At 40.9% G+C, this 19182-nt stretch overlaps 1 protein-coding gene across 1 annotated transcript in view; it reads left to right on the top strand.

The window, feature by feature from the left end:
- LOC117241003 (neuroligin-1-like) overlaps positions 1–19182 on the top strand; it is a 43195-nt gene that overhangs the window by 20590 nt on the left and 3423 nt on the right. Inside the window, exons 2-6 of the mRNA XM_033507007.1 lie at positions 2569–2715; positions 13423–13611; positions 15104–15360; positions 16432–16578; positions 18240–18664. Coding sequence (XP_033362898.1) covers positions 2569–2715; positions 13423–13611; positions 15104–15360; positions 16432–16578; positions 18240–18664 — 1165 coding nt within the window. The remainder of the gene's footprint in view (positions 1–2568; positions 2716–13422; positions 13612–15103; positions 15361–16431; positions 16579–18239; positions 18665–19182) is intronic.

The following is a 19182-nucleotide window of genomic DNA, read 5'->3' as shown; positions in this document are numbered from 1 at the left end:
GAGAAACACGTTTTCCGAATTGTCTTCTTCATGGTAAAATGCGATATATCTGTAGTAAAAATGTGTTATTTTTACATGTGAAAATAAAATTGTATGCACGGAAAGAGACATTACCTTAAGAAAGTGTCTGAAAATAACGATACAAACGATCACTTTATTTGCGTTAACGTTCGTACGGCGTTTCAGCAGTACGTAGCATTATATTTTCCACAGTTTTCAACCGATGTATGTACAACGACGTGTTCGATAACTCGATCGTACGTGGCACTCCATAATGGTTTTCTAGCACTATCCATTTATAAATTGGAAAGCCGGACAATATTTGGTTGCTTGTGATTCGTTACGAGAGTGAAGAAACTCTGTACGTTATTCGCAATTGCACCTGAGTGCTTGGCTAGCTTTTAACTTAATTGCTCGACTGTATTTTCTAAATTAAAGTTGTTGTTGCACCCTTACGCTAACCGTTATTAAATACTTTACAGGAAACTACCACGCGACAAGGTACTTCTTTCCTATGATGTGCTACATGTTTAAATCTTGCTTCGCTCGTCCTCTTTCTCGTCCTTTTACCCCGGAAAGTATATGCAAATTTTGTTATTCGACACTTATCGCGAAACGTGGAGATTATATTTTAACTTTATGGTAAAGTTTATCGTTTCAAGCCGTGTTCATTTTTAAATTGTTTTAAATTATTGCGTTTGCAATTTACGAAAGTAAATAATTTAATAAACGAATAATTATTAATAAACGAAACATTTGTACACGTTTTAATTTTTTCCATTTGAAGATGTCCGTTATCCACTTTCGATAATAATAAACAAATAATAATAATAACAATAAAAAATGTAAAAGGCGTACATTAAAGTTATTAGTAATATACAGTAGGTAATTACTGCAAATGATATTTGCTTAATTATGAAAAATCGTGAAAGATTTAGGGGAAAGAGACGAAATGAGCGCAACAATGAAAAACGATTTATAAATTGTTTCATTCTTGCTTTCTGTTCTTCGGACAGTGGATTATTTCGAAACTGGGTATGGAATTTTTACATAATTAATAATCGGATGCGTGAAATATTAGTTCGTGGGATTACTAAATTATTCAAAAATCAATATTCCACAGCACCGATAAATATGGATTTCATCGATGAATATTGATTCGATAAATTACAATATTACCATTGAATATTAACAGTAGCCAATGAATACCGATGATTTAAATATCCACCGAATGACGAAAATGTACGAAGCTATTTATCGAAAATATCCAATGTACAACACGGGGCTTCTAAAAACTTTTGTCGAGGTGTTTCAGATCAGAAATCTTTCGGCGGTTATCGTATACTCTGCGAAAAAATTCGAACAAATGAAAATAATAACTGACAATCGAATACCGCGCGGAGATTATACAGTGATAAAAATTACGATTAACCCTCCACCGAAGTTACTTATATTTTCTACTATGATATTTGCATACTATTTGGGCGCATGCGTATCGAATATCGAATATCGAATATCGAATATCAAATATACATATACATATACGAATACACGTGGCTGTATTACCACGCGAACAATCAATTCTTAGTGCTATCGATGATTATCGATTCCCGCGTCTACGTTGTTCGCTCGTTGAATGCTGCTGTTTCCTAACAAGACCTTACCAGACAGCGTCTGTATGGTACTCTGGCGGCTTCGTAAATTTCATGCAGACGGTAGTGATAATAACGTTGATAATAACACTAACGATAGCGATATTCAAATACTCTGTTCTATTGCATAGTATAGTCTTAAGTATAGAATAGTTGTAAGCTCGTTACACGGAGGTAATATAACACGGGCAACTATGATTCCACTATATTGTTTTATTCTAACGTTGGATAACAGCAGCTTGCGAAAGGTTTAACGAATGAAATTAAAACGCTATGATTATGTCAATGTTGAAAATCGATTCTTTTGCCGCGCAATCGCTCGACGTTTATAAATTTTTATCGACAATGGACGTACGCCTCTGTACCTCCATCGAATTTAACCAGGTTTTATTTCGTCGAAAAATATCGGACCAGGAGAAGCTAGGAAAAATTTCGTCCGATCGGGCAGTTGCGTTATTTTTATTCCACGTTTAAAACACAGACCTGCCCGTGGAAATGGAAAAAATTGCGAAACTGAGAGCTCGCGAGGAAAATACTTCTCGTTTACGTACGTTTCCTTTTCTCGTATTCGAATCAAAAAAAAAAAAATAAAAAAATAAAAAAATAAAAAAAAAGGAAAGTGTTAATCATGGAAAAATTGTACAATAATGGAATTACCGATATACGTATATACCTACGCACGAATCTTTATCATACGACGAGTTTGGCTTTCTTCGTATTTTTAACCAGTTTTAGAACCTACGGTATTTTACGTATTTATTTTATTTTCTCGTAATAATATTCTCGCATAAAGGAAAGGCAGTCTCATTCTAATCTTTTCTCTCCAATTTTGTTACAGCGTCCAACATTCGACGAATAACCAGAAATTCTTGTAGCCGTAGATAAAGCGATTAACGATAACGATCCAACGTTGCAGGTAGTACCCCAGACTTATTACCAGCCCTTCTTCTAATTCACGGTGATTCCTATTCATGGGGCGCTGGAAATTCCTTCGACGGCACTGCGTTGGCTGCTTATGGTCGTCTTATCGTCGTTTCTATTAATTTTCGTCTTGGTGTACTCGGTAAGTTTCTCTTCACTTTGTTAACTAAAATATTTTTTCTCGTTTTATTACATTTTAACGCTTCTAATTCGTTAACCGAATAATTTTCTAATCGTATAATCTCTCAACCACGCATGTACAAATTTTTACAAAAGCGATGTAACTGGAGTCGGGTGGATTTTAATTCTCGCATCTGTAAAAACGATAGAACACATTTTTAGCAACGATGTATCAAGAGACAGAGAAATTCCGCGAGAATGAAGCACTTACTGTGTAATTTAGTTTATAGTAACTGCGATTAATGTCCGATTAAACGAAGTTCTATCGATCGAATTCATTTGTCCGAACGTGAACTTGTGTTATTTCAACGAAAAATCATAGGTAGTAGAGAGGAGAATCAACAAACTCCAGTTACGTATATATATATATATGTATATGAACTGTTCACCCTTCGACGAATTCAAATAAGCGAAGTTCTACCACATCGAATTCGGTTCGGAAAGTTCGTAAGAAAATTTGAAAACTTTCATAGAATTGGCATTTTGTCGAATAAAATACGCATGGTTTTTCGCTAGCTTCTTACCGGGTGTATCACCATCTACCGGGTAATCTTACGATTAAGAGATTTTTGTAAAGACAAAATTGGACCGTGGTATATTTGGTCTCTCATCTTACATCTCATCCGGGGACCCAATACTTTTTACCGGCGAATACTGTTTTCCTCGACAGACGATGTTCGATACTGCTTCGTTGGAAAACATTTTCATCGAACATTTCTGAATCGTTCTACTACAGGCAACGTTTATCCGAACGTAGTGTTTCTTTGCTATTTCGATTTTCCTGGCGGTTAAAAATGTCAGCTAGAAACGTTTCGGACAGTTGTGTGTCAGTCGGTGTTGCAAGTATCGATAATCGTAGCGACGATATCGATAAATTTAACCCTGCCTCTTTTAAATTTAATCCTGATCAGAACGCGCGTCGAACAATAAAGTAATTAATTGTTGGCAAAGAACGTTTTACGATCGTACGCGTTCGAATTTTAATTTTGCAAATTTCACGGACGACTTTAAATCATAAAGAGGTTTTCTTTTAGGACGATAATATAGGGAAAATGAGAGATAGGTTTTTAATAAACATATAAAGGAACCACGTTACAATGCCTCCGTGATTTAGGCAAACAGATTTCTAATTTCGTGCTTCGCGAAGCATTCTCCCCTATTTTTATTTTTATTACTTTTATGCTTGAATTATTTATGGTAAATAGGAACATGTATACGACCAGATTGATACACGGTAACATCGATATTTTTATTTTTATTTTGTTATACGATGATATTTTACGTCGTCTTAATTTTGATAGTAATATCTTTTTACCACGCGAGTTACTATTTAATTATCGTCAATTTCCAGTTACTCGAAAACAAAGCTTCATTCTCATAAATAATTTCTCGTTTTGTTTCCGTTCTGCCATCAACGATCATATCTACATCGTGCAACGCTAGCGAACCGAATATTACATATCGCAACATCGAGAAATTTGAAAATGCATAAAAGCGGGATTACGATCGCGCATAGCGTTGCCACGCTCTTCGAACAAAGTCTTGGAAGGTTCTCGGTCGTTACGGTTGATTTTGTTCCCCACCTTTCGCTGAAAGTACGGCGTTCTCGTTTGTCTTATTTCCTTCTACTTCGAGTACCAGCAAAACTGGACTTCTTTCCCAACTTATATTAAATCCGTAACGATGCTTTTAACTTCGAAGTCGGTCAGTGGCCAGTATATGTTTTCGGGCTGAAATCGCTAATCGATGCAGAACAACTTCTTCGTATTCTTCCTCTGGAAAAAATACCGAATAGAGTAAAGAAGAAAAAAGAATTGCCAGTTGGAATAATAGCTTTTTCAAACTCGGTTTCCCAAGCCTCACATCGGACAATAGTAGTTTACTCCGATAGCATGCTCTTTCTCAACCATGCCACTTTTTACACCAGAAATCCAGTTATTCGTACAACTGAAAATTTATCCTCGGTCGTACAAAATCTATAATTCGGTTCGCTTAACTCTTTCGCTCTTAATGGGACAAATATGTTACGCGTGTATATATTATGTATATATTATGTTAAAAAATGAGTAAATAGCGATGATACGAGGCTAATTTGTAGCTCGTAGAGATAGACATTCTACAATCAGTGATTCTAGGTCTGTTTCAAAGACTGTACGTCCGAAAATTCGAATATACGTTATTCGGATAACGCTTTAACCAAGATAACGTAGCTCGCAGATTTTTCACCATGGTTTAAAGGGATCGAAAAGAGAAAAGCGCTCGGCGTTGATGCAATCCGAAGTTCCCTTTGGCCGTTATTCAACGGGAAAATTGCTCGGTGAAATATTCGCAAGATGATTAACCAACGGTTAAAGCGACCAGCTTCGAGGACCTAGTCGTCCTGCTTGTTGGAGAAACTAGGTTTACACCGCGTCTACGCGTCACAAACTGGGAAATTACACGATAGAATCGCCACCGTGATACGTTGCTCCTTATGCGTGGCTTTTTAACGATCGATGAAAATTCTCTTTGAGACGAGACGAAAGCGATCGAGGCTGAATCATCATCGTCCTAATCCGTTCGACGTTAGACGAGAATATCTTTGCCGTTCGATGTGAGATTATCCCTTCGGGATAGATCAGATCGGAGTCGTCGTAACCAATCGGAATTTATTCCTATATGCTGCAACGAAAAAATGCAAGCTCGTTTCTTGCTCCGATACATACGCGTACGTCTTTTATGGGCGTTCGACAAACAGCGTTTGTTAAAGCTTTCTCGAAGCTATTTATACGCTGGCAAAATACTATAGCTTGTTGCTATCGAGGACGAAACGCCGAGATAACAGAGACGCGAAAAGAGAAAAGGAAGAAAAAACTGACCTGCTTCGAGGGAGATACTTGAACGGGCTAAACGACAACTCGAATAGTACTTATACGGCCATTCAACGCAGCAAATGAACCCTCGAATACGAAATTAAACGCGAAATGAGACAGAAGGGATGGCGGATGCTCGGTTTCAAAGGGATGACAGAGAGGCAAGGATCTGTTGAATGTTTGAACTCGATTCTATGGTGATCTTATTCGGTGGTATTTTGGATGCGCGAGTTCGAGTAGCGCGCCAGTTTCCCTGATTGGTCGTTGTTAAGGAGTTCGATAACGAGTTCTCGCTCGCTGCAAATCCACGGAAGCGCAGGAAATTGCCAATGTTGCGTGAGATGCGTGAACGTTAGATTTAGGAAGTTAGGAAGTATCACGCGTATGACAGATGACAAAATTATTTCAAACGTTATCAAAAGAAAATCTGAAATTAATCGCAATTAACGCGTCTACCGTAGAGCATTTCTCCTAATAGAAAAAACGCTCCAAGGCCGTCGAGAGATCTGAATACACGTTCATCGATTACCGGATCGAAAGATCCTTTTTTTGTTTAGAGAATTCGCGAAATAAAGAGAACCGTCGGTAGGAAAACGACGCCCTTGATGCGAGTGCAAAATCCAAAGGCCGTGGAACAAAGGGGCAAAGAAAACAAAGGAAATATAACGACAATAAAAACACTCTCCGGCGATAAGGCGAGATTCAAACGTGAAACAGCTCCCTCTATAAGCCCTCTAAAGCCCTTATCTCTCTCTCTCTCTCTCTCTCTCTCCTTTTTCTTCTCCCTCTTCCTCTACGATTTTAAAGACCTCTTTGAATTTCGCGGGACACGACAGCAACGATCAAGGATTTTCCAGCTAAATCGACGTCGTAACGTCGAATCGTAAAGTGTTCTCTAGCAGGGCGATTGGCTCGTAATCGCAAATTGCCGGTGCAATTTTTAATTAAGCAAGGGCCGAAGAAAAAATTGCGCTTGAAAAGAGTTTAGCACTCGCGAGAAAGGAGACTGCTCGAAAGAGCCGGTAGAATTTAGATTGTTGGTAAAACGACAAAAAAGAGAAGAAAAAAAAAACAGAGGCGGAAAGGAGAGAAAAAGAAACGCACTTTCATTCGACAACCATAATTCTGGCCCTTCTGCTCGTCTCTTCTTTTATCCGTTGCTCGCGATCGACGTCGGCGGTTTTTGTTTTAAAATACCACGTTTCCGGGATAAAAGAATAATGAACGAGCGGCAGTTGAATAGGAACTGTGTTGCTATCGGTATCGGATTGCCATAGGACGGAGCGACGGAGCGCGCGAAATCGCGCTCTCGTTCGATTCCATCCGTGGCTGGAAAGCCTGACTTCGGTTTCTTGCTTCCCCGACGCTCTTTCTAGTCGGCTGATCGTAACTTGTATCGTAATTCATCGTTCGACCTGGTCGGCAGAGTTAAAATTTGCTTCGACCTTTTTAAAATCTGAACGTTTGATGATATCGTTACGGATATATCACGATATATCAAGGATATAGCACGATCAAATGTAGCAAAAGATTATGTTGTAATGCGAAGTTTTCAAAAGATACGTCGCTTTCTTACATTTCCAAGCAATGTTTTATTTGTTATTGGAGCGATCAACGACAATATTAAAAGCTGGATTTCAAACAACGTACGGTGAATCGAAAGCCCTCGCTCATTGTTACTTTCTATTTTTACTCGTCGCTCGTTGAATGTAATTGACCGATTGCGATGGTGGGATAGCGAGCGTCGACACTTGGCAGATAGGCGTGCTATAAATTCAGGATAAATCGAGCAGAATGTCGCCCATTCAGGACAACTCGTTCCCGTGGTACAATAGGTGGTTGTTCGGTATAGCGGAGTACGGGCCGTGCACGTGCACAATTCGCTACTATCTATTCGCTGACGCGCCCGTGGACGGTCGTAGAAGGAATTTCAAATTTTTGCGTGTTTCCGAGATTTCCTATGCGATAGCGAAATGCAGCAAATCGAACGAGTATCTAGAAGATATAGTATCGTCTTCGTTCGCTCTGAAATTTCTCCAACTCTTTTCGCTGGATGAAAGAACGTGGTAATTTTTTCAACGAGAACCATCTCGCTAAGGATTTGTACGTTGGTTCCGTGCACTTGTATTCCGATTAAGCAGCGTAATATACATCGTTTTCTGCTATAAATACGTATCACTGATGGAAGTACGACGTATTGGCTGATCTTCGAACGATTTAATTAACGATCGAATAATACAGATCGCTCTCATTAAACGACACAAAGTTCGATTATAATCAGAATATAATTTCCCCGACTCTCGCACGCAGTCAACTGCAACTCTCAATTCGCAGCTGTTTCGTTGCTTCCCTTTGTTAGAATTGGAAGCGTCTCTCGGTATATTTCGCTTGCTGTTAAACCGAAACAATGGCGCCCACGGAGTTACCCGATATGTCGCCGTCGCGTCGATCGATTCCGGCTTCTTCCTGTTTCTTTTCCGACCTGTTTTCCACTCTCGTTTCGGTTACGAGACCCGTTAAATTTCCACCTGCACGCGTATCGCAGCCTGTCTAGCGTCGTCGCGAACAGAGTTCAACCTTTATCGAACGTTTAGCGTTGTAAGTTCGAGCACCGATAAGGACGACTACGAGGATACGCGTGGAAGTAAAAGTCACATAAATTCAGCCAAGCAAAGTGTAGGAGAAGAAGATCAGAAGAAGACGATCGTAATTACAAGTTCTCGTTCGATCTAGATATATCGTTCTGTTTTATCGACTAACGGTTTTATTTAAATACGAATGTTCATACATGGCGCGGTTTGATATAACGAACGATAGATGATTAAATAAAGAATCGTTCGTGCGCAAATTTTGATAAAATACGCAAGAGTATATAACGTAATTTTATAGGATATAACGTGGAATGATGTTATCGTAAGCAAGTTTCGAGTGGAGAAAATTGCTGAAAAGTGGAAGATTCTTAAAAAATTTGTTATTTATAACGAGTGAATATGAAATTACCACGAGTTAATATCGCTTCGTTAAAAAGTGGTTTGTACATAATCGTTGGATAAACGGCTTTCCAAGCCTAAGTTACCGTTAAAGTGGGTAACCAAAAGTCGTCATTTTTGCGCAAGTCTATCAAAGTTGAGCTAAAGACGAAGCTATTGAAATTGAAATCGACTGGTCGAATCGGTCGCACGGTTAAATCGTAAATCACAGCCGGAGTTAAATCTTGACGAGAACTTGTTCTCGCTGAAAGCCGAAATCGAACAACCGGCCGAGCAAAACCTTGGATGGTGAAGTCTAGCTTTCTTGTCACGTCGACTCGCGCCGGTATTGAACTCTGCAACGCGACTGATAAAATCGTATACAATCGCGCGTGACGCGTTGAATAGCTGCGCTCCATGAATCTACTACATAAATGAATTGATAGTCTGGAGTTTGGCATTTGATTTCGCTCAGAGAGCAGCTTCCGTTCGAAATCTCTGGTCTACGTAATTTTATTCCGTTTAACGCGTTTAGAATACCGCTTAAAACGTAATAGTAATTTCGATAATAAGCTTTAAAAATATCCGTTATCGTAGCACGTGTTATACGCGAGATCGGAAAGGTACGCCGGCCAGCATAAATTCGCGATTAAAATCTCGAGTAAAATGTGTAGCAATTTTCGGGGAAATCGAAAGAGCAAATCGATACTTACACAGCTCGACAAATTTTATCTCGTTTCCTTTTCTCGCATATCATATCCGATTAAATAACGGTTCTGCCGTCGAGTATAACAACGCATCCTTTAATATTTCGAGCAAATCGATCAAAGATGTCAGCGACTTTATCGAGGAAACGGAGAAGCAATCGTTGGCCGAATCGCGACGAGGTGAAAATTTGCATTTTAATTGGAAAGTTCCCGTACAAGCAATTCGGGACTCGACCACCAAGTACGCGGAGCAATATCCTTCGCGTAGCTTCCCGCCAGCGAGTTTCTGATTACTCTCTGAATAACCTTGAACCGGCGGTTTCGAACTCGAGTCGAACCTAATGAAACGAGCGATAAGCTTTGAGTAATTACGGAAGCGGCGGTGTAACATTGTTAGGGTAAATGCTAAAGGTAATCGGTACTCTGGATCTCCGTCGTGGTCATAATTAAACCAATCGAGCTGCAGTATCGCGTATTTGCGTAAATTAGAAGTTCATCGACTTACTACATTTACTTTGAAAACGACTGCTTTATACTTTTATACCTTTAGAACTTTATACCTGGAACAGATGAGTATATGCTATCTTATATTGTAATTAATCTAAATAACTCGTACGTAGGAGATATAAATTTCCAAGATTCTTAAATATTTAAAAGATCACAAGATGCGAATTTTTAATTAAACATATGTACCGGAAATACACAATTTCGGCAACGTTTCTCCATCATATGGTATTTTTTATGTTTTTTACGATTCGCATGTGCGAGAATAATGCTCGATAATGACTATAGATCTTCGAGATGCTACGAGCTCGACAAATTCCGAAGCGTGAAATATAGGCAATTTTAGAATCGATAGTTACTTTTCTCTTCTTTCTTTTTCCTATACACCGCGGGCCTAAATTCGCGATGAATTCAGAAAAATTCTGTAATTCGGGATAGAACGAAGCTCAAGAATAACAAAACTACGTGGAAAAATTCGTTTTTGAGAAAATCGAATTTGAAAATTTGTCGAATAGGCTAAACATGTTCGAATTTCATTCCTCTGGGAACGAGGCGCTTTAAAGACCTAAGCGAAATTTACATTTTCGACTTATCTTTGCAAGTGGAGGAACCTTCTGTCAATTTCCTAATCCTATCCCAAATTTGGGCCCACATCGTACGCGTTAAATTATATTTACGAATAATTAACATGCCAATGTAGCAGATGACGTAAGTAACAGAGTTGAAGATCTTGGCACTTGAATAATAAAAAATCTGTTTGTGTAATTATTTGTGTTCATTTACTGGTATCTCCTACTTGTGGTACTTTTTCATTCGATACTTTGTTATTTACAAATTGAGCTCCAAATTTGCGGGACTTTATATAAAAGTACTTGTAAATTATAAAATTAAAATATACCATTAAAAAAACCAACTGTTCTAGCAATTCACAGATTTGACAATTTCGATATCCAAATTAGCTAATGCAGACAATTGGATTACTCTTTGAGATTTAATTCGATACGAATACGTAAATAGAAGCTCGAGATGGTTAATAAAAGGGTTTTCAACCATTTCATAAATTTCACGTTAAATGTGTTTCGCGCGAGATTATTGCAACTTAAAGATATTATACGAGTCCTAATGTAGGCTTTAAAGCGAGTGCATTTCGTAATATTAAATTCTAGTCTGGTCCCGAGTGTTTTTCCAAGTTTATGACGCGTTAATTGCATTTAAGAAATACGTAGAAGACATCTCTGTGTTTCAGCTTCTAATTACAATTTGCAATTCCCATTTAAACACGTGAAATAGCAGTAGCAGTTTATTGCCTCTCCTTTGGTGTTACAAGACTCGCTCGTTACATCTCAACTACGCTTAAACGCGACTCCGTATAAAAGAATCGCGCTTTATAACACACTTTATATATATATATATTTCTATTCTACCGGGATTATACTTCTTGTAATTTTCGAGACATATTTTTATATTACACAACGTACTTTAGCCTGTAATTATATTATAAATTAAGTCGAACATAAACAACTAGCATAAACTTTTACGTAGTAATGCAATATAAAGTTTGATAAAACAGGTGGTACCTCCAACAAGGTATTTTCTGTCCAAATGTTACATCTGTCGTATTAATCGCTACGATTATTCTTTTCGAAACACACTCGACAGATTTAACGTACCTATCGGACTACGTGTCACGTAATCATGGTAATTCTGGATTTGAGCACAAAAAAGTAGAAAAAATATCGGCAAAGTGCAAGAGAAGAGAGTTGAGAATTCATTTTCATCGAGATACAGTATCGTGTATACAGTATCGAGGGTATCGTGTCGCTGTAAGTTGGTTAGATTAGTTCCAGTCTATCTATTTGCTAAAGGTTTGCACACGTGTGGTACAGGAGTACGGAAAGTGCGAGCGAGGAACAACGTAGAATAGAACCCTTAAACCTCTTAGGTAGCGAGAGTACGATATATCTATAGACACTGTATCGTATACACGAACGATCGATCGATATACACACTGTGTTTTGTCGAGAAGGTGAAGTATGTTTCTTAACCGAAGAACGTCGAAAAGACTTTGTTACGGTGATAAAATTTGTAGTCACGGTATTTCCGACAATTACGTATATTTTATAAAATTACGATCGACATTTTTAATTAAATTCGATACATTCGGTTTCATGTCCGTTCTGCTCTGTTCCCACCCGATTCAAATCAAATAGTTTTCTATTTAATCATTCGTCTTAATGGAAACGCAAGTTCTTCTTCATCCTCGCTGTTCTTCAAAATTCCAAATACGTACGTCACCGTTTTTAGCGTCGATTCGTTATTCCGACAAATTACCACGCTATTTAGTTAGAATTGTCGTATAACGCGAACAAATGTTGACGCAGTACAGATTCATTTACCAATTTAATTAGTAGGAGTAACGGTATATGAAAATAAGCAATATAGGATACTTGAGTAATTCTTTTAAATTAGACACGCTGGTAGAGGTACTTTCTCGGAATATCAACTTTTATATATTATAGAATTTATACTATAAATCCCATTTTCCATCATAAATTGCCATCAATGATATTACGCAAGAAAACGAACCAAATATATTGGAAACATCGATAAATGTCGCGTCTTGCGGACTGGGTACATTCTTTTCTCGCGGTTGTAAATCTCAGATTAATTACGTTGGTCGACAATTACTTCACGATTATTTATTTGCTCGCGAGATTAATATCAGGCAACTGTTCTTCTAGGAGCAATAGAGCGCGGCCCAATTACTACACCCGCCTAGTATATACGTATATCAGATGCTACGAAGATATTTGTAGTCCTTGCGAATGATTACGGAAATAGAAACGCAATGATACGTAAAATCCTGAGTAAATTCTCGAATAAACAAGCTACCGATCTACGGAAAAGTGGAATAACGGATCAACGAAATTTACGGATTCGCTCGTAGTGCTGAGTCAACGAAACGACAACATAATTCGTTCGATAAACCCTCGAATCGCTACAACAGAGTTAAAGATTCAACGTTATCGGCGACAGCTTGTCTTAGATCGTTTCGTGCTTCCATATACGAAAACATCGTATCCGACGAGAAGGAGGGACGATCGGACAAGTCAAGGAACTTTAACGATCGCATTGTGACAATTTCCAGAGCAATGGCGTTGATAAGGAAGCGCGCGAGTTTATCTTTCAAGTCTCTCGTAAAACGACGCCGGCTACGCGACCAAGAAACATACAGAGAACCCACGATTCATCCGTTCCTCCGGCGTGCTCTAACTCCAGTTGAAACGTCAACCGTCTGATGTTTGCGAAATTTTCAGCAATGCCGCGAAGCAACAAAACTATATTCGAAATTACCAGTAGCTTCCTAAAATAATTTTCCGAGTAGGATCAAGCTACACCTTATTACGTTACAAACGCATCTTGAATAATTCTAAAAGTCACAGTAAATTAGAAGGTTGTACGAAATCGTTACGTTTTACGTTTGACGAAGGTTCGCGTTCGTTTATCGTTCGTTTGTAATGCGACAGTGTACAGAGCGTTTCACAGCTCGAGCACGTAAATATCTGTTTCCGCTTTTAACGATATCGAAAAGTGTCTAAAGGTGTTCGATCAGAGAATTTTTCTTTTTTTCTTGCAGGCTTCCTTAAAACAGGTCCGAAAGGGAGCGCGCAAGGAAATTACGGATTGATGGATCTAGTTGCAGGCCTTCACTGGTTACACGAGAATCTCGGCGCTTTCGGCGGCGACCCCGATCGATTGACGCTCTTTGGCCACGGTACAGGAGCCGCGCTCGCCAACTTTTTAGCCGTCTCACCCATGGCAAGAGGTAATAGTATCCTTTGATTCGTAAATTCGTAATTCTCTAGGAATTACTTTAATACAAATGCCGCGTATCTTTAATTCGACCGTTCGACCGCGTTCGGATTTGTACGATCCAATGTTGCGTTTGCATTAACGAGGGAACGATACGATGTACGAGCGTGAAAGATTCGTACGAATTTTTTGCGAACCGAATGGATTGTTAACAACGATGGAGAGTTAATTGGAAGAATGCACACGCGTACACCGACGATGAGATGCACGCATGTGGTAAGAATGTCCGTTGTGCGCGTGTCAACTGTTTGCAGGTACGCGATGACCGAGACGCGAGAGGATAAGAGCAAATAGCAGACGGATGGGAGTTAATCGATAGAAAGAACGTTGATATTCTTCTTTCGGTCGAAATATTTGCTTACTACTTACTGATATTTGCTACAACCGATATTGATTTCTGGCTTGCTCCGTCTACGTACGTATACTACGCGTATGGAGCAAATTGCCATCTGTTCTATGCAGATAGTACGGTACGTAGGAAGCGAGCATCGTTCCGAAATCAGATATCGCACTCGACGCAGCCATCGCTCGTTTCGCGGAAACCATTCCGATTCTAGTTCGCCGCCATTCACCTCGATTCCTCTAGCGTACCGTTTCGTGTTTCGTCGCGCGCCGCTAAAGTCAGAGGTGTCAGGATACTGGCGCGGGAAGAGCATAGTCGAGGGGATATTCCTCGGGGACGACGACAACGGCAACGGTGACACGACCGTCTTCGTTGTCGACGGCCACTAGAGACCTTAACAAGCTTCCTCGAGTGCAGACAGAGAATAAGGGTAGCAGAGTCGCCAAGGGCGGTGGTGAACCTGGACGCGTTTCTAGATTGCACCTCCATTCCGCGCTAACGAACCTACCTCGCGTCCTCCTTTTAATGCCCTTCCGCGATACGTTTTACCGTCCCTCGGCTCCATCGGGGCTTCGCGGACTCGCCCCTAATGCCCCGGCACGCGGCGCTCTTGGTCGAAACGACGAGTCGACTCAACGACCGAACGATCGTGCGCGCAACCTCGATTCGTTCGATTCGAAGAACTTTACTTTCTCGAATGTACTCGTTTATCGTTTATTTATCCGTAAACGAAAGTCGTTTCTTTGTTACGCGTTTCAGTTTTCTAGCTGGAGATAGGACGAAGCACGAGAAGATTAAATAAATTCTACGTTTTTAGCAACTCGGGTCAAAGCGTACATATACGCTACGTAGGTAAACTGTTTGAATAGCGTATCGGAAAGGACACGCGAGATTCGTCGATCGAGTCAACTTCGTGGTTACGCGTATACGAAACGTTGATTTTACCGAAATCAAATTCTACGGTTAGATATAGCAGGAAATTTCTATTTGTACGTAGATTCGTTACAGGCCAAGTTACAAATCAAACAAATTTCCATTTCCCTATTTCTCGAGAAATCACCGTAGCGTCGTATTACGCGGTTTGACGTCTTTTATATCGCAGAGCTGGTCGAGAGAGTAGTTTTACTCGGCGGTTCTGCCTTGTCACCCTGGGCTATACAGCGTGATCCGTTAACGGCGAAACGTCACGTCGCCAATCAGACCGAATGCTCTGGTGACGTGGAGGCTGACGATATCGCACCGTGCCTTCGTTTGCGGAGTTTGGAAGAGCTTCTGGCCGTGCAGTGGGATACCCCGAGATTCACTTCCGGATTTGCTCCTTTCGTCGATGGGGCGGTCATGCCTCCACCGATCAATCAGGTATCTCTACCAGACGTTCGTAAAACTTTTCCTTTATACGACCGCTACGTATCGCAACGAGTTTCGTTATTTCGAACTAAGCTCTCCGAGAAACCGCGTTACTTACCAAATAATCTATTACGATATTTCCGATCTACCGATGACCCGATACGATGTTTCTTCCCTCGTTCTTACTCATCCTGCACTTATCCCTGCTATGTTACGTTGTTCGGATAATCCATGTCCCGTATTATCGTTATCGGTATCCGATGTCGCGATAGTACCACGTATCGTTATCCGAAGTTTCTTTTATTCGCTTTCAGAACGTTTCAACTTTGATCGAAATATTCGGATGCGTTCGAATACGTTCCTTAAACTTACAAATCCTTCCGATTCTTATCTTCAAATATTCTTCCACGCTTGAAGCACGCTTTTGGAACGCTGGTCATCGGTCGAATCAAACTCGGTCACGTACAGATCGAAAGCCAAATTATCTAGAATCCTGTCCGAATGAAAACGAGGAATCCTCTTAACCAAGCGTACCGACGAAGCGGGACAGACGCTCGACGATGAAAGCGCAGGCTCGCAATCGCGGCGTTAGACATTTTGGCCGCGCGAAATAACGGACGAGGCGACGTGTAAGCGATGAGTTTGCTAATTGAACCGACAACCGACTGACAGATGTCGAGCGATGGAAGAACAGGGTATTAAGTTCTAACCTCGCGTCGCGTCGCCGCCCCTGCCGTTGATCGACCGCTTCCGTGTTGCTCGCTTCTTCTTTCCGTCTTCTTTCTTACTCTCCTTTCTCCTCTTTTCTGTATTTCCTTTCCTTTTCGAAAATCGATAGAGAGTGTATCGCTAGGCAAGATCGCCGGTCGGCCAACTTTTAATTAAAAGCCGTAAAGTATACGGCGTAACTGCAGTTACACAACGACTCCCGGCAATCGGAAGTCGACCCGAAAATCGATAGTTGCCCGCAACTTGCCTTTCGCGGGCGTCGACTTAATTGCACAGAGAGTTCGCCTCGAGATCGACTTGTCGCGACACCACGGCTACGTTCAATATGGTCTTTCTCCTGTTCCCGATGTCAAGAATTTCCAACCGACTGCCTCCTCCTCGGGACTGATGCCTCTGATACCTGGACCAGGCACCGAGTTTGCTAATTTCGGCGATCGAGATCTCCTGTTGGGATTGACGTCCGAGGAAGCTTGGATAAACCTCACCGACGACGATCTACAGGTAAGTCGGAAGCGTAAGTGGGTCGATCGAACGTGTGCGTGGCATTTACTTATTCAACACGAACGAAGCCTCCGAGTCTGTTCGTTACAGTTTATTCGCTTTGACCAGCTCGGTCGGAAATCGTGGTCGATACGTCCTATCCTGAGGTGTTTGAGGTTTCTTGAGCTGAGATTATGGTCATCCAACGCGATTGCAACGGAGAACTCGAATGGAAGTGTTTGAATAATTTTTTGGAGGAAATTGTCGACGATATCGTTCCGTGTTACGCGTGATTTTCAAGATCGATCCACGTTAAACGATGTCGTTATTATTTAACACGTCCTCGTGTTTCGTTTTGCTGCGCAGATGAAAATGAGAATTGTATTTTGATAGAATTATCGTAATATCGCTCCGTACAAAAACTGCTTTTATAATCGCCTTTAGAAGATTTTAAAATGATTTTCCTAATTATCGACAAGTGTCACGTTTGCTATATGCATTCTGGTAGAAAAATAACTGTAATTTTGTTAGACTGGACGTATCATTCTACGTATTTCTTTCTTAATTTGCGCGTCGAATTTGGTCAGGCTGTGGGATCTACGTTCAATTATTTTTAATCGTGATAACGGGTTTGACGAGACGCGAACGGGTTTACGTGCAGCCGGCACGCACCGATAATTGACACGAACTCGATAAATTATTAATTAGCGAACGCGTATTGTCGCGAAATGCGGCCAGCGATTCGCGTCGAATATTATCGACGATCCGACGGTTACGGTCGATGGATAGTTCGCTAAAGCGTACTTCCGCGGCTCCTTGGCAATTTCATAACGATCGAATGTTTCACGATGCCGTTCGTTTACGTGTAAAGTCTAGCACAGACTCTGTACCAGTCGCAGCGTTTGTCATTTTGAAAATTCGCTTAATGCGTATTTCTAATACCCCTTTTGTATGTATATATATATGTATATGTATATATATAAATATTGTACCGTGTCCCAGTCTTTTCGCGCGACTAATCTGATCATCACGAGGCTTGATGCTAAGGCTCGCAGACGCCGCGATAACAAAAGGCACGCCCCGAAACGCCAATTATTTCGTATTAAGTTTAGACTGATACTTCTAGACTCTGGTTTTTCCCTCAGGGATAAGAGCCTCACAGCGCTTCGGCTGTCAAATGACTGTACGTCATGTCGAGTGACGTGCTCGCAGCTCCAGACACAAACATAAACACGCACGCACACAGAGGTATGTGTTCACGCGTGGTTTTACATTGTTACTACAATCAGTTAAGGCGTTTTGTGATTTTCTCGAAGCGTTTGGATTAAAGTCGCCTAACAGCTATCGAAAGAACGATTAAGAAAGGAAACAATGCTTGAACAATAGGAAACATCGATCGGTTGATACCGTGTTAATTACAGTCTGCGTAATGATACTTTTCTAGAAACGATACTAGTAACTTGTAGGATAAATTTCGATAAAACATTTTTCACGTACGAAAGCAGGAGTAAAGCAATGAGAAAGGCGCATACCTCGTCCATCCTCGGCCATATCGCGATATATCTCGACTCCGAAAAAAGCCAAGCGTACGATAAAGCTTTACGATCGGCCGATGCGAAAGTTTCACGAGTGTCCCTCGAAAAGAAAACTCTCCGTCAACCATCGATCCGATATGATTGCAGAACGGTTTGAACGAGACCAGGAGGGATCGTATTTTACGCACTTACGTGCGAAACACCTATCGTTACCACCTTCACGAGATCTACTCGACCCTCCGTAACGAGTACACGGACTGGGAGAGAGGCGAGCAGAGTCCGTCAGCGATCTGCGAGGGCCTCCTGTCCCTGCTCGGCGACGGTCAGGTCGCTGCTCCTCTCCTAAGGCTCGCATTGCTGCACTCGGCGTCCGGAGGACGTGGTTACTTTTTGCATTTTCAGCTCGGCGATCGACCAAGTCAGAGGGGCGAGGAGGTGCCCTATCTTTTGGGGATACCTCTTCTCCGCGGAGAGGTGGTGTCCGTTCTCTTCGCCCAAGCCAACTACACTTTGGCCGATGAGAACCTGTCCAAACTGCTGGTCCACTACTTGGCCAACTTCGTAAGACGCGGGTGAGTCTTTCCGTCTTTGTTGCCCGTTTGCCAAGTTGGTTCTCGGCTTTGCACTTTACTCGCACGGTCGTGCAGACGCGATCGTACTCTGTTCCCGGACACGGCAACTTCCAGTCGACACTCTGTTTCCTTTTGACGACTGGATTCGTCGGAAAGGTAGCTGATACTTGGTCGTTTTCAGCGTGATATCGCGCCATCTGTTCGACGTCCGTTGACCTGGTTTCCACGTCAAGTATTTTTCAATATTCCATCGCGTATTTAAGAAGAATTTAATCAAGACTTGATAATAGATTAAAAATTTGCTAATACGACGTTGGGAAATTGTTACTTCGACGCGCTTAATCGCGTGCCTTTGTACGAGATTAAATTAAATATTTTAATTTTGAGAAATTATTTTTTAATTTTCGATTGCTACAGCGCTCGAATAAAACGGGTGAGGTATTTAATGAACTAAAATTATATTTCTTTAAGAGCTTCGAACAATTTTTTAATTAATCAAACGCACGTTTTCCCCGAAA

The sequence above is a fragment of the Bombus vosnesenskii genome, unplaced genomic scaffold, assembly GCF_011952255.1.
Source record: "Bombus vosnesenskii isolate JDL3184/JDL3185 unplaced genomic scaffold, Bvos_JDL3184-5_v1.1 scf7180000013264, whole genome shotgun sequence".
Lineage (NCBI taxonomy): Eukaryota > Metazoa > Arthropoda > Insecta > Hymenoptera > Apidae > Bombus > Bombus vosnesenskii.
This window is presented reverse-complemented; position numbering and strand designations above follow the sequence as displayed.